This window comes from Anolis carolinensis, unplaced genomic scaffold (genome assembly GCF_035594765.1).
Source record: "Anolis carolinensis isolate JA03-04 unplaced genomic scaffold, rAnoCar3.1.pri scaffold_10, whole genome shotgun sequence".
In the NCBI taxonomy this organism is placed as follows: Eukaryota; Metazoa; Chordata; class Lepidosauria; order Squamata; family Dactyloidae; genus Anolis; species Anolis carolinensis.
The window spans coordinates 23,300,695-23,316,805 of NW_026943821.1; the positions used below are offsets into that span (position 1 = coordinate 23,300,695).

Genomic DNA, 16,111 nt, shown 5'->3' on the forward strand with positions numbered 1-16,111 from the left:
TGCTTAAAGATGTTCTTGATTTTTTTTACTGTTGGATTGTATACAATATGATATGTTTAAGATGTTGTAAAATGAGGAAAATCTAAACTTATACATTCTGATTGATAAATAATTTTTTTAAAGTAACTTAGACTGTTTTTTAAAAATGTTATTTAATGAGTTTTACCAAACTAATGTTTTAACTCAAATTTTCAATTTTTTTAAAGCCATTTTGAATCCCATCTCAGGAGAAAGGCAGAATATCAATTCAATAAACAAATAAGGTAAGTTATCCCTTTCCTTCATGTGATCCTTTCCTATTGCTGACTTCATTCTTTCAGTATCCTTTGGGATGATACAATCCCTATTCCTATATCCAAGGTCTAGTCTCTGTTGTTTTAATATACGTAACCCTAGACTGTATTTGGATCTATCCTGCTACCATAATGGTCTGTAAGCTCCAGCATGAAGTATCCCTCCAATTTTGCTGAAGTTTGAGATTCCATGAAGTCAATGGCCCAGTTGGCTCTGGTGGAGTGGATTTGACTTCACTAGAGATGTTGCCCGCCTATATAATGCTTCAGTTGGCTCTAGTACAAGAAAGCAGCAGCAATTCATGGTCATATCTCAGTTGCTTGTCTACTAAAGGATTTATAACTTCACTTACGCTGCTGCGCTTGATGCACTTACCTTGACCATATTATATCTCCCTCACTTGTCTAGACTTGGCTGTTTTTAGATTTCCTTTGCTTTGCTCAGTTCGGGCCCCAAGGAAATGCGATGATCGGAAAAAAGAGTGGACTTGGGCACCGCTGTGTCTCTTTCCTCATCTAAGTCATTTCCTAACAGCAGATATGCACTCAGGGGCGGTTCAACCGTGAGGCAAGCAGTTGCCTGTGGCGCCATCCTGGAGGGGGCGCCATTGAGGCAACTCCTACTTCTGCCGCCGCACATGCCTCTGCATTTAATGGCCTTGCAGATTCAAAGCCTGGCTGATTCCTCCCTGGGGGCATCCTTGGTTGGGAGGTGTTAGCTGGCCCTGATTGTTTCCTGCCTGGATTTCCCCTGTTTTCAGAGTGTTGTTCTTTATTTAGGCTTTTCCTTAATCTCTCCTTATTATCCAACATTTTCGCTTATCCAACGCTTTTATTTTTCAGTGATTGTTTTGGGGGACGGGGCGCCAAAATTGTTTGCCTACACTTGAAAATTACCTTGGGCCGGCCCGGTATGCACTGCATCATTTGCAATGAGCAAACATGGAACCTGATGTACTGGAAAGGAAGGTGTAAGTGACGTAGAATTCTCCATTCATGTGTGCTTATTGGCACAGAAGTCTCTAGAGCGAATTGCAACAACTCTGAATTTCAGAGATATGACATTGGGGAACTCAATTATTTATATGCCTATCAGATCCTGTTAAGAGAATGACTCCATTAGGTAGTGTGTTGGTTTAAGTTTGCTGACTGTCCACGAATGTTGATCCTGGGCCATAATCCCAATGGAATGACCAGTCCAACTGGTCTTCAACCTGTTGTTGAAGGCTCTCACTGCTGGAATCACAGGGTTACTATATATTTTCCAGGCTGTATGGCCATGTTCCAGAAGTATTCTCTCCTTAGGAGTTTTCCGGGTTGTAGGAGAGAATACTTCTGGAACATGGCCATACAGACCAGAAAACACACAACAACCCTAGTCTTCAACCATCCTTAAAATGCACCAACATTAATTGGTGAGCACACAGAAGTGAATGTATGCACTCCTTCCCAAATCCTATCTCCCTCCAGTGACTCAGACTCTCTTACACCAATAAGATGCACATGAAACCATCAGTAGAAAAGTCTACTTACACATAGAGCACAGTTTTCTGGTCTCCGACCTGACCTCCATCTCCCACGGTGAGTGTGTCATAGCCTCTTTCCAAGTCAAATTCTTCAAAGCTGAGCTTGATGACCTATCAGAGATACATAGCGTTAGAAAAAACGACTGGAGCATTGGGATGGAGCCATTTAAATAGAATTTAGGGATGCATAGTATATCATAATGACTAGTCTACTGAAGCTGATTGCTAGGTTCTTCATCTCAGATCTTTAGTGAGCTATGAAACTACCATATATATTCGAGTATAAGCTGACCTGAATATAAGCTGAGGCACTTAATTTTACCACAAAAACTGGGAAAACATTGACTCCAGTATAAGCCGAGATACCAATCAAATTACCATATATACTCGAGTATAAGCCGACCCGAATATAAGCCGAGGCACCCAATTTTACCACACAAAAACTGGGAAAACATTACTCCAGTATAAGCCGAGATACCAATCAAATTACCGTATATACTCGAGTATAAGCCGACCCGAATATAAGCTGAGGCACCTAATTTTACCACACAAAAACTGGGAAAACATTGACTCCAGTATAAGCCGAGATACCAATCAAATTACCGTATATACTTGAGTATAAGCTGACCCGAATATAAGCTGAGGCACCTAATTTTACCACACAAAAACTGGGAAAACATTAACTTCGGTATAAGCTGAGATACCAAAACAATTACATTAATTGAAACTTTGTCTCCTAGCAACCCACTCAGCCATTTTATGGTGCCCAGGGCCACTTCAATCAGGCCTCTTCCACACTGCCTATAAAATACAGACTATCTGATTTGAACTGGATTATATGGCAGTGTAGACTCAAGCCCTTCCACACAGCTATATTATCCATTTATAATCTTATATTATCTGCTTTGAACTGGCCAACAAATGATTTCCATAAGCCACAGCAATGTGTGGCTGGGCACAGCTAGAATGATATAATAGTAACTACTACAGAACTTCACGCAAGGAACAGTCTACAGAGAATGATCTGGGAGTCGATCTATTTAATTTCACACTAAAACTATGCAAGTAATGCTTGCAATTCATGTCAGTCATCTCTTCTGCAGTTAAAAGAGCAAGATAGGTCAGAGCATCAGCCTGGGAATAAATAAATCCTAGTTTTAAATTACTACTCAACCATGACGTTTACTGAGTATCCATGGGTCTGACAGCAAACTCTACTTTACAGCAGTATCACACGGATATATGTATACTGCTCTGAATTCCTAGACGAAAGGATGAGATCACACCTTTTATGAGGAAGCATGTTGAATGTCCTTGCTTTTCAACCGCAAATAGGTGAATATGTATAGCTAATAGGAAATGAAACCTTTTAATGAGAGCGCTTACTAAAATGAGAGATATTTCAGATCTTTTAGAGAACCTTGAGGTTTATAGCCTCGGGGCCAGGCTGTGGCGCAGGCTGGTTAGCAGCCAGCTGCAATAAATCACTCTGACCAAGAGGTCATGAGTTCAAGGCCAGCCCGTGTTGGGGTGAGCACCCGACAATTAAAAAAAATAAAATATAGCCCCTGCTTGTTGCTGACCTAAGCAACCTGAAAGATAGTTGCATCTATCAAGTAGGAAATTTAGGTACCACTTATATGTGGGGAGGCTAATTTACATCATAAAAATCACCCAGCCGCCGTTGGAATGAGGAAGTGCCGTCGCAGTGGATGATGAAGCAGCTGCTCCCTTTGTGGCTTGAATCAAGCATACCCTCAGGAAGCTGGAATCTGGAGAAGGTTTAAATTGCCTCTGCGTCTGTCTCTGTCTTTGTTCTATGTTACATAGCATTGAATATTTACCTTATATGTATACAATGTGATCCACCCTGAGTCCCCTTTGAGGTGAGAAAGAAGGGCGGAATATAAATACTGTAAATAAATAAATAAATATAGGAGTATACATTTAGGATATCCACCCATCCCACAGACAGAAAGGTAGCAGAATAAGTATCAAATATGTTTGGTGCACATCAGAACTATGAAAAGTTGACTTAGACAAAAAAATCCCTACAAAAAGAGAGAAAGAAAGTAACTTGGCTTCTTTGAGGGCTTAACTAGATCCAGTTAGGTTGCTGGCGACGCAAACAAGAACTTTCTTGTTAGGGAAACAGGTTATATGGTAATATTTTTGCAGGTCTCACTTGCGCAACTGCAACAATCATCATTTTAATATTTCTCCAAGGCAACTGCTTTAGCCCTTGGCTTTTGTGCATTACAATACAAAATAAATTGTTCCAAGCAAATGTAATCAAGGGATATATATTCCCCCCACACTTGGCTTGATTAAAAAATACGAAGAAGTAACAACAGGCTCATACTGATGCAAAAAATCACCCAAGAAATCCAGCACTGTGTACTAACAAGAAACAATATACTAGTAACTATCAATCATTCATCAGCATATAATTATTCATAATTTAATAAAAGAATAATACAAGAAAACACTTACTGATGTGTTCTTTGTAAAATCAGACTCAATACATAAATGGTAGATTGATAATACAGAAAAGCATGCAATGATTGGTATCTTTATTGTGAAATAAAGAGAGAGCATATCCTATGCTCCAGTGGTCCAGGAATCAGGGGGTTAGAATACAAGAGTTATCAAAGAGTTAATTCAGTCCAAGTCAGTCCTATGGTATTGAGCAGGATGAAGGGAGAGGCAAGAAGTGGTCATCAACTGGTTCAGTCAGTGATTCAAATAAACAAAACCAACAAAAAGTAAAACAAGGCCGTAGCCAATCGAAGGTCAGGAAAACATGAATGCCAAAGAGCATGGTTAGCTGTCTAAAAGAAGTGCTGAAAGCAACAAAGCTGTCAAAGTTTGTCTGAAAGATTTCTAGTCAGCTATCTTCAGACACAGGTGCTTAATCCAGTCAGCATCTCTTACTTAAAAGTCATTGAGAGAAGCACAGTTTCTCCTTGTCTCTTTGGTGATTGTTAAATTGTGTAATGGATCTTCAGCACTTGCAGCCTCCTCTGCTTCAACCCTTAACTACTCAGACTCAGGCCCCTTCTACATTGCCACATAAATCCAGATTACCGTATATACTCGAGTATAAGACGACCCGAATATAAGCCGAGGCACCTAATTTTACCACAAAAAACCTGGGAAAACATTGCCTCCAGTATAAGTCGAGGGTGGTAAATTTCAGAAATAAAAATAGATACCAATAAAATTACATTAATTGAGGCATCAGTCGGTTAAATGTTTTTGAATATTTACATAAAGTTCAAATTTAAGATAAGACTGTCCAACTCTGATCAAATCATTATTCTCATCTTCTTCAATGTAAATGTGCTTATGTATCCTTTTAATAATAATTAGAGCAAAATAATAAATGCAATAATAATAATAATAATAATAATAATAATAATAATAAGATCAGAGTGAAATAATAAATGTATTAGTAATAATAATAATAATAATAATAATAATAATAATATAGAGTAAAATAAATGTAACAGAGAAAAATAATAGAGAAAAATAATAAATGTAATAACACCAATAATAATAGAGAAAAATAATAAATGTACCATATATTCTCGAGTATACGCTGACCCAAATATAATCCAACCAGGACCCTCACCCGAGTATAAGCCGAGGGGGGCTTTTTCAGTCTTTAAAAAAGGGCCGAAAAACATTTAAACTACCAATGCCTCAATTAATGTAATTTTTTGGTATCTATTTTTATTTCTGAAATTTCCCACTCTTGGCTTATACTTGAGTCAATGATTTCCCAGTTTTTTTGTGATAAAATTAGATGCCTTGGCTTATATTCGGGTCGGCTTATATTCGAGTATATACAGTATTCATCCAGTGTTATATTACTGGGAACAGTTTGAGATCTTATTGAAATGATATTTGGGATGACCTCAGAGGAAAAGAAGGCAAGAAATAATGATAAAAAAGTTGCTTGGAATTTCTGTACGGAGTGTCACATACTCTATTATACATTTTATTGGCCTCGGTGACTGTAAGAGTTTATGGAGTTCGCAGAAAGCACACTGCCTGGATTGTAAAGTATAAAGGCATACGATTACCTTTTCCTCCCGAATGCTAGATTTGTATCAATTATAATGACGGTTTTCATTATCTCCTCTCTGCTCAGGAGTGATAAGGAAATAATTTCCTACGCGATTGCTTTATTGTTTAGATGTTATGAACTTCTGATTGCTAGAAAGTGAAAGAAAAACATTTACACCCAGGTACTGAAGAGCCAGAGTGAGATAGTAATTTTAGTGTTGGACTATGACTCCGGAGACCTGGATTCCAATCCTGATCAGCCACAAAAAGCCAGTCTTTTACCACAGTCGTTTATCAGCTGTACTTAGCGGCTCTAAGACTTTATTATATACACAAATTATTTACAAGTTCCTTTTAATAATAATAGAGTAAAATAATACATGTAATAATAATAATAATAATACTAAAAATAAATACAGGAAAATAATACATGTAATAATAGAGTAAAATAATAAATGTAATAATAATAATAATAATAATAATAATAATAAGATCAGAGTGAAATAAGAGATGTATTAAAATAATAAAAATAGAGTAAAATAAATGTAATAGTAGCAACAGTAATAGAGAAAAATAATAAATGTAATAATACCTATAATAATAGAGAAAAGAGTATAAGCTGACCCAAATATAAGCCAACCAGGACCCTCACCCGAGTATAAGCTGAGGGGGGCTTTTTTAGTCTTAAAAAAAGGGCTGAAAAACTAGGCTTATACTCGAGTATATACGGTAGTTACTTTCTACAATAGAAACCCACAGAATTTCATAAGATGTTCCCTGTGGCAGTTAAAGTGACATATCTATATATATAAAAGAGTGATGGCATCAGGGCAGCGGACAAAACAACAAAACTACAGGCCCCCCAACCTCGAAGTTTTACAACACAACCCATCATTCGCGGCTCTAGGTTGATACAACAAAAAGAAAAGAAAGATAAAGTCCTAATTAGAGGGAGAGGAATAATTGTTTTTATCCAATTGCTGCCAGTTAGAAGGCTAAGCTCCGCTCACTTGGTCTCCTAGCAACCCACTCAGCCCAGGGGACCCTTTACCTTAACTACCACCAATTCCTCAATACTTTATTTCCCACCATACTTCGCCACAGCAATGCGTTGCCGGGCACAGCTAGGCTATATATATAAAAGAGTGATGGCATCAGGGCAGCGGACAAAACAACAAAACTACAGGCCCCCCCAACCTCGAAATTTGACAACACAACCCATCATTCACGGCTCTAGGTTGATACAACAAAAAGAAAAGAAAAATAAAGTCCTAATTACAGGGAGAGGAATAATTTTTTTAATCCAATTGCTGCCAGTTTAGAGGGCTAATCTCTGCCTACTTGGTCTCCTAGCAACCTACTCAGCCCAGGGGACAGGCACAAGAGTTTGGAGAGACCCTTAAGGGCCATCCAGCCCAACCCTTTCTACTATGCAGCAGGACACAATCCAAGCATTCCCAACACATGCACAACGTATAAATACTATACAATACTACACAGGGACATAGACACCCTCTACCCTCACCACTTTCACAGTACACAAACAACCAAATGCATACTCAACATAAAGACAACCATACAACAGACATTCAATACCACCACTACCTCAACAATTTCTCACCAACACCACCAGACAATGCCACAGCAACGTGTGGCCGGGCACAGCTAGTCTATATATATAAAAGAGTGATGGCATCAGGGCAGCGGACAAAACAACAAAACTACAGGCCCCCCAACCTCGAAATTTTACAACACAACCCATCATCCATGCCTCTACGTTCATGCAACAAAAAGAAAAGAAAAATAAAGTCCTAATTACAGGGAGAAGAATAATAGTTTTTATCCAATTGCTGCCAGTTTGAAGGCTAAGCTCCGCCCACTTGGTCTCCTAGCAACCTACTCAGCTCAGGGGACAGGCACAGTTAGGCCTCACTTAGGCCTCTTCCACAGGTTATCAGATTTTAACTGGATTATATGGCAGTGTAGACTCAAGCTATATAACCCATTTAGAATCTTATATTATGTGCTTTGAACTGGATTATCTTGAGTCCACACTGCAGTATAATCCACTTCAGTGTGCATACTAAACATAAAGACAACCATACAACAGACATTCAATACCATCACTAACTCAACAATTTCTCACCAACACCACCAGACAACGCCACAGCAATGCTTGGCCAGGCACAGCTAGTCTATATATATAAAAGAGTGATGGCATCATGGCGACCCACAAAACAACAAAACTACAGGCCCTCCAACCTTGAAATTTGACAACACAACCCATCATCCACGCCTCTAGGTTGATACAACAAAAAGAAAAGAAAAATAAAGTCCTAATTAGAGAGAGAGGAATAATTGCTTTTATCCATTTGCTGTCAGTTAGAAGGCTAAGCTCCTCCAACTTGGTCTCCTAGCAACCCAATAAAAATAATAAAAAACACTAAAAAATTAATACAATAAAATACTATAATAACAGAAAATAACTAAAAATAATACAAGAAAATAATAAAATATAATAAATAAAAATATAACTTACAATAAAATTAATACAAAAATGCAAAAAAAGTCAAATAAAAATTACACAACAATTTTTAACCAATACCACCACTTTGCCACAGCAATGCGTGGCCGGGCACAGCTAGTAGCATTATAATTTTGCAGTGTGATGGGGTGCCAATAAAGATTAGAGTGATACATCTTTGGGTGCATCTACATTGGAGACTTAATGCAGTTTGACCTCACATTGACTGTGATAGCTCAATGCTCTGGAATCCTGGGAGTTGTAGTTTGATAGGGCACCAGCACTCTTTGGCATAGAAGTATAAATAACTCACAAAACTACAACTCCCAGGATCTCATATCATGGAACCACGGCAGTTCAAGCGATGTCAAATTGCATTCCCTCTATATTATCGAAGCAGCCTTTGTCAAAATGCTCTTGCTATGACCTTTTACTTTGCAAAAAATTGGAGAAATTTACCCCTGTCAAGTATCAACCTGGGCTAAAAATATTATTCAAAACCATGTAATGATAAAATAATGCAATTAATGCTCGGAACAAAGGGCTGTCAAGTCGCATACTTCATTAGCTAAAGCAGCCATTCAAGTAAACTGCATTTTAACAAGGCTGACCCTAATTAAATAGCTAATTACATTTTTGCACACTGCAGACCGTAACCTTGTTGCAAGGGAAACAAGCTTCCGGAGTCCAAGAATTATTTATGTATCCTTCCTTCTTCTTCCTTTCTTTGCCCTAGTTTTGTATTTTGTTTAAAGATTATTTAACGAGCCATTAAATAACAAGAAACCTCCTGGCAAATGCAGATAAATGGATGACATGAAGCTCACTTAAAAAACATTAATACTCACAGAAGCCAACCAAGAAGTGGTAAGAAATAAACAGAGACAGGCTGTGAGGTATGGTTGACAAAGATGTACCGTATATACTCAAGTATAAGCCAACCTGAATATAAGCCGAGGCACCTAATTTTACCACAAAAAAACTGGGAAAACATTGACTCCAGTATAAACCGAGATACCAATAAAATTACCGTATATACTTGAGTATAAGCTGACCCGAATATAAGCCAAGGCACCTAATTTTATCATAAAAAACCTGGGAAAATATTGACTCCAGTATAAGCCAAGATACCAATAAAATTACCATATATACTTGAGTATAAGATGACCCGAATATAAGCCGAGGCACCTAATTTTACCACAAAAAAACTGGGAAAACATTGACTCCAGTATAAGCCGAGATACCAATCAAATTACCGTATATACTTGAGTATAAGCTGACCCGAATATAAGCCGAGGCACCTAATTTTATCACAAAAAAACCTGGGAAAACATTGACTCCAGTATAAGCCGAGATACCAATCAAATTACCGTATATACTTGAATATAAGCTGACCCGAATATAAGCCGAGGCACCTAATTTTACCACAAAAAACCTGGGAAAACATTGACTCCAATATAAGCTGAGATATCAATAAAATTACCGTATATACTTGAGTATAAGCTGACCCGAATATAAGTCAAGGCACCTAATTTTATCACAAAAAAGGGAAAACATTGACTCCAGTCAATCTTTACATCAAACTGTAAATTAAGATATAACTGTTCAACTCTGATTAAATCATTATTTTCCTCTTTTTCAATGTAAATTTGCTTATGTATCCTTTTAATAATAATAGAGTGAAATAATAAATGTAGTAATAATAATAATATATGCAGTAAAATAATAAATGTAATAATATATGCAGTAAAATAATAAATGTAATAATAATACTGAATTCAGTAAAATAATAAATGTATTGATAATAATAAAAATAGATTAAAATAAATGTAAAAGTAACAACAATAATAGCGTAATGTAATAAATGTAATAATAATAATTAATAGAGTAAAACAATAAATGTAACAATACCAATAATAATAGAGGAAAATAATAAATGTACCATATATTCTCGAGTATAAACTGACCCAAATATAAGCTAACCAGGACCCTCACTCAAATATAAGCCGAGGGGGGCTTTTTCAGCCTTAAAAAAAGGGCTGAAAAACTAGGCTTATACTTGAGTATATACAGTATTATTATATTATTATTATTATCTGCATGTTTTCGAACTGCTAGGTTGGCAGAAGCTAGGGCTCTCTAGAACCTACATTATAAAATTAATGCAGTTTGGCATCACTTGAAATGCCATGGCTCAGTGCTGTGTAGCTGTACAGTAGAGTCTCGCTTATCCGGCAAAACGTCGGATAAGGAGGGATTAAGCAAAAGCCTATTAAATGTCAAATTACGTTATGATTTTACAAATTAAGCACCAAAACACCATGTTTTACAACAAATCGACAGAAAAAGCAGTTCAATATACGGTAACGTTATGTAGTAATTATTACTGTAATTACGAATTTAGCACCACAATGTATTGAAAAGAGATTGGTTGATAATTGATTGATAGATAGAGCTGTATTATTGTCATGGTTCATTGCAGCTGGTCTATATTTTGGGACGTCTTATTTCCTATACTGTGTGAATAGCGATGGCTCTCAGAGATCTCAAGAAAAGAGAGAAAGATATAGAAGAATAATATAACGTGCATTTATGATAAGTTTATATTTCATTAAGGCTAGTAATAAATCATGTTCTTATTCTTCTATATCTCTCTGTTAACCAAATGATGACATACTGCTTGGAAATCCTATTATTATTATTATTATTATTATATTTTCCAACTGTTGTACGGGAACAACAATGATTGTTTAGTTTAACTTTAACAGTTTTTGGCAGTTCTTTGTTAGAACATTACCAATGTCAACTGCTTCTAAACTAGCGGTTTTACTCGAAGTGTTTAATGCCAGTGCTAATGTTTTTTTGCTTTTACTTTTTGGTGTGTTCCTTTGCCAAGTACTTTTGCATTTTTATATCGCCATTTGTTCATATATATATATATATATATATATGTGATGGCATCAGGGCAGCGGACAAAACAACAAAACTACAGGCCCCCCAACCTCGAAATTTGAAAACACAACCCATCATTCACGGCTCTAGGTTGATACAACAAAAAGAAAAGAAAAATAAAGTCCTAATTACAGGGAGATGAATAATAGTTTTTATCCAATTGCTGCCAGTTTGAAGGCTAAGCTCCACCCACTTAGTCTCCTAGCAACCCACTCAGCCTAGGGGACAGGCAGACTTAGGCCTCACTTAGGCCTCTTCCACAGATTATCAGATTTGCACTGGATTATATGGCAGTGTACTCTCAAGGCCCTTCCAAACAGCTATATTTAGAATCTTATATTATCTGCTTTGAACTGGATTATCTTGACTCCACACTGCCATATAATCCACTTCAGTGTGCATACTAAACATAAAGACAACCATACAATAGACATTCAATACCACCACTACCTCAACAATTTCTCACCAACACCACCAGACAATCCCACAGCGACACGTGGCCGGGCACAGCTAGTATATATATATATGGACACTTTAACTTTGTTTTTGTTTTTTGGTTATTTTTTCTCTCTCTCCCTTTTTGATCCTTTTTTAATCGCAGTTTTCCTACTTTCTATACAATCAAATGTTCTCACTCTTTTGATGTTAATTTACTCTATCTTATAAGGTAAAACTTCAATAAAAATATATTTTAAAAAAAGGAAAGAAAAGAGAGAAAGAGAGTTCTCTCGGCACTATCCTTGCAGAAACTTAATGGGCAAGTATGAACAAGAATGAACCAGGCATCTTCATCCTGCAAACCATCCACCCATCTACTTAGTTTTGTATAAGCATTGTGTGTGTTAGAGTTTGTATCTTTAGGATTTGCAGTTTTCCTGCTGGCAATGTCACCCATCAGATGAAAAGTCCAAGCTTCTGAGTTACCCACGAATGGGAAGCTTCTGTCTCCTAACCATCCCCTCCTCCAATCCCGCCTACACATAACATTGTTTGCTTTCTCCGCAGAATAATGTCTTTCAGCAATCTGTTTCTGCAGGATCTGCAGATTCTGGTGACAGCAGTCAAACACTAGAAGGAATTGATTTGTTTTCCACCTTCTTCTCCCTCCAGCCCCTCCTCTTTCCTCTTCCTTTCAAAAACAAAAGCCCAGGGGACGGACAGCGAGGAGATGGAAAACCTCATAGTGGAACGAGGTCTTTTGCTAATAGAAGCAAGTTCAGTAGTAAGATGTGGATTCAGCTGCACATTTCTCAGCTTGGTATGGCAACGATTCACTGGACTGCTTCTTTTATTCTTTTTTCTTTCTGTATTTTCCATCCCTTTCCTCCCCAAAGTGTCAACTGTATATCTTCTTGCTTGTTTCTGTATTTAATGCACTTGTGTGCAGTTGCTGATCTAGTTCATTGACATGTCCCATCTCTGTGGCCCATTAAGAACAATGAGCTTGCTAGCAATCCCTTCATTGAGAGTTGTTGTTGTTGTTGTTGCTATTATTATTATTATTATTATTATTATTATTATTATTATTATTATTATTAGAAACACAACAAGATGAGTCCACAGCAGACACTTTTCTGGCTATAGTTGTGTTTCAAATAATAATAATAATAATAATAATAATAATAATAATAATAATAACAACATCTAAGAAATCTCACAAAATTTCTCATCTGATGTACATGGATGACCTGAAGCTGTATGCGAAAACGGAAACTGAAATCCAGTCTCTGACTAACACTGTCTGAATTTTTAGCACTGATATCAGCATGGAGTTTGGCTTGGACAAATGTTCGACAGTGGCATTGAAGAAGGGAAAAATCATTGAAAGTGAGGGCATAAATATGCCTAATGGCCAAACAATAAAGTCTCACCAGCCAGAGGCCTATAAATATCTGGGCATACTACAGCTGGACAACATCAAGCATGAACATGTGAAGACTGTGGTCAGTAAAGAATACACACAAAGTGTCAGAAAAATTCTCAAAAGCAAGCTCAATGGAGGCAACACCATCAAGGCCATAAACACCTGGGCCATACCTGTCATAAGATATACTGCTGGCATTATAAACTGGACACAGATGGAACTGGACAATTTGGACAGAAAAACAAGAAAACTCATGACCATTCATCATTCACTGCACCCTCGCAGTGATGTTGACCGGCTATATCTGCCTAGAAGATCAGGGGGCAGAGGACTCTTACAAGTAAAGCAAGCAGTCAAAGAAGAAGAACATGCCCTGGCAGAATATGTCAAGCAAAGTGAAGAACCTGCTTTGATTGAAGTCAAAAATCAGAAACTCCTCAAAGCACAGCAGACAAAAAAATCAGTACAAGAAAACCACACTGCAAACTAGAGCTGACAGCTGGCACAACAAAACATTGCATGGAAAGTTCCTTGACAAAATTGAAGGAAAAGCTGATAAGGAGAAGACCTGGCTCTGGCTCACAAATGGGACCCTGAAGAAGGAGACAGAAGGCCTGATCCTTGCAGCCCAGGAGCAAGACATCAGAACAAAGGCAATTCAGGCCAAGATTGAAAAATCAGCTGATGACTCAAAATGCAGACTGTGCAAGGAAGCTGACAAAACAATTGATCATATCCTCAGCTGCTGTAAGATAAGCGCACAGACTGACTACTATCAGAGGCACAACTATGTGGCCCAAATGACTCATTGGAACTTATGCCTCAAGTACCACCTGCCAGCAGCAAAGAACTGGTGGGAACGCAAACCAACAAAAGTATTGGAAAATGAGCGTGCAAAGATACTGTGGGACTTCCGAATCCAGACTGACAAAGTTCTGGAACACAACACACCAGACATCACAGTTGTGTAAAAGAAAAAGGGTTGGATCATTGATGTCGCCATCCCAGGTGACAGTCGCATTGACGAAAAACAACAGGAAAAACTCAGCCGCTATCAGGACCTCAAGATTGAACTTCAAAGACTCTGGCAGAAACCAGTGCAGGTGGTCCCGGTGGTGATCGGCACATTGGGTGCCATGCCAAAAGATCTCAGCCAGCATTTGGAAACAATAGACATTGACAAAATTATGATCTGCCAACTGCAAAAGGCCACCTTGCTGCGATCTGCGCGCATCATCCGAAAATACATCACACAGTCCTAGACACTTGGGAAGTGTTTGACTTGTGATTTTGTGATACGAAATCTAGCATATCTATCTTGTTTGCTGTGTCATATTAAAACAACAACAACAACAACAACAACAACAACAACAACAACAACTGCAAAAGGCTACCCTACTGGGATCTGCACGCATCATCCGAAAATACATGACACAGTCCTAGACACTTGGGAAGTGTTCGACGTGTGATTTTGTGATATGAAATCCAGCATATCTATCTTGTTTGCTGTGTCATACAACGTCATTGTGTCAATAATAATAATAACAACAACAACAACTCTCAATGAAGGGATTGCTAGCAAGCTCATTGTTCTTAATGGGCCACAGAGATGGGACATGTCAATGAACTAGCTCAGCCACTGCACACAAGGACATTAAATACAGAAAACAAACAAGAAGGTATTATTATTATTATTATTATTATTATTATTATTATTATTATTATTATTGAGATCTGCTCCCCTAGCTGCATTTTCACCACTCATATTTGGGAGCATTCCCCTTTTCCTGTGGTCCATTTGATGGTCCTACTGACTTACCCAGTTCTACAAAGATCACCCAACGCATAGACCCAACCAAAGAAGGCAGACCTTCAACCCCTCAGAGATGCATCCATAGGACCTACCTTGGCTGGGTTGACGGCTGTTATCACCCACACACAGTAGGCATTGTTATCATACTGGACGGGGTAGTTGGGAGATGTAATGACACCGCTGGGGCCTCGAAGGTAGATATCACACATCCTAGCTGCGAGGGAGACAAAGAAGAAGGAAGAAGATTGTGTGGAGGCATCTCTTGAGGTTGGGTTTACTTGTTAAGGGAGCAGGAAGGAATAGGAATGGGATTAGGCGGGATACATAGCCTGCTATCCATCAACCAAGATATGGGATCACCTTGGAAAATGTTCAAAGGGATCCAAAATATGCATGGGGGATTCTATCAGGCTGCTATCCTATATACAGTAGAGTCTCACTTATCCAACACTCGCTTATCCAACGTTCTGGATTATCTAACGCATTTTTGTAGTCAGTGTTTTCAATATATCGTGATATTTTGGTGCTAAATTCGTAAATACAGTAATTACTACATAGCATTACTGCGTATTGATGTTTAATAGGCTTTTCCTTAATGCCTCCTTATTATCCAACATATTCAATTATCCAATATTCTGCTGGCCTGTTTATGTTGGATAAGTGAGACTCTACTGTACTACTTTGTAAGTCTAGAAATTCAAATAAAGCACACACACTCACACACAAAATCTTAGGCTGACTTTTCTATGAGGGCTATCCACAAAGTAGGTTACGTTTTGGAATTAAAAATGAACAAAGTATAGGCTAAAACATTTACCATATGCATTTGAAAGCCACACCAAATACCACATCTCACGTAGTCGCCATTCAAATCTAGGCACTTACCATAGCGATGAATGAGCTTGGCAACTCCTTCCCCACTAAATTCTGCCGCTTGCTTCCTCAACCAGGTGGCCAGCCCTTCCTGCATCTGCGCAGCGTCGCCAAAGCGGCAGAGTTTTGTGGGAAAAGAGTTGCAAAGCTCATTCACTGCTATGGCAAGTGCCTAGATTTGAATGGCGACTATGT

At 38.0% G+C, this 16,111-nt stretch overlaps 1 protein-coding gene across 3 annotated transcripts in view; it reads right to left on the reverse strand.

Annotated features, from left to right (window-relative positions):
* Window positions 1-16,111, reverse strand: part of csmd2 (CUB and Sushi multiple domains 2) — a 632,593-nt gene that overhangs the window by 279,652 nt on the left and 336,830 nt on the right. For 2 of the 3 annotated variants that reach the window (XM_062962418.1, XM_062962417.1), the window contains exons 10-11: window positions 15,136-15,257; window positions 1,827-1,930 (exon numbers count right to left, since the gene is read on the reverse strand). The exons of the other annotated variant lie outside the window; for it this stretch is intronic. In XM_062962418.1, coding sequence (XP_062818488.1) covers window positions 1,827-1,930; window positions 15,136-15,257 — 226 coding nt within the window. The remainder of the gene's footprint in view (window positions 1-1,826; window positions 1,931-15,135; window positions 15,258-16,111) is intronic. 3 annotated transcript variants of the gene reach the window in all.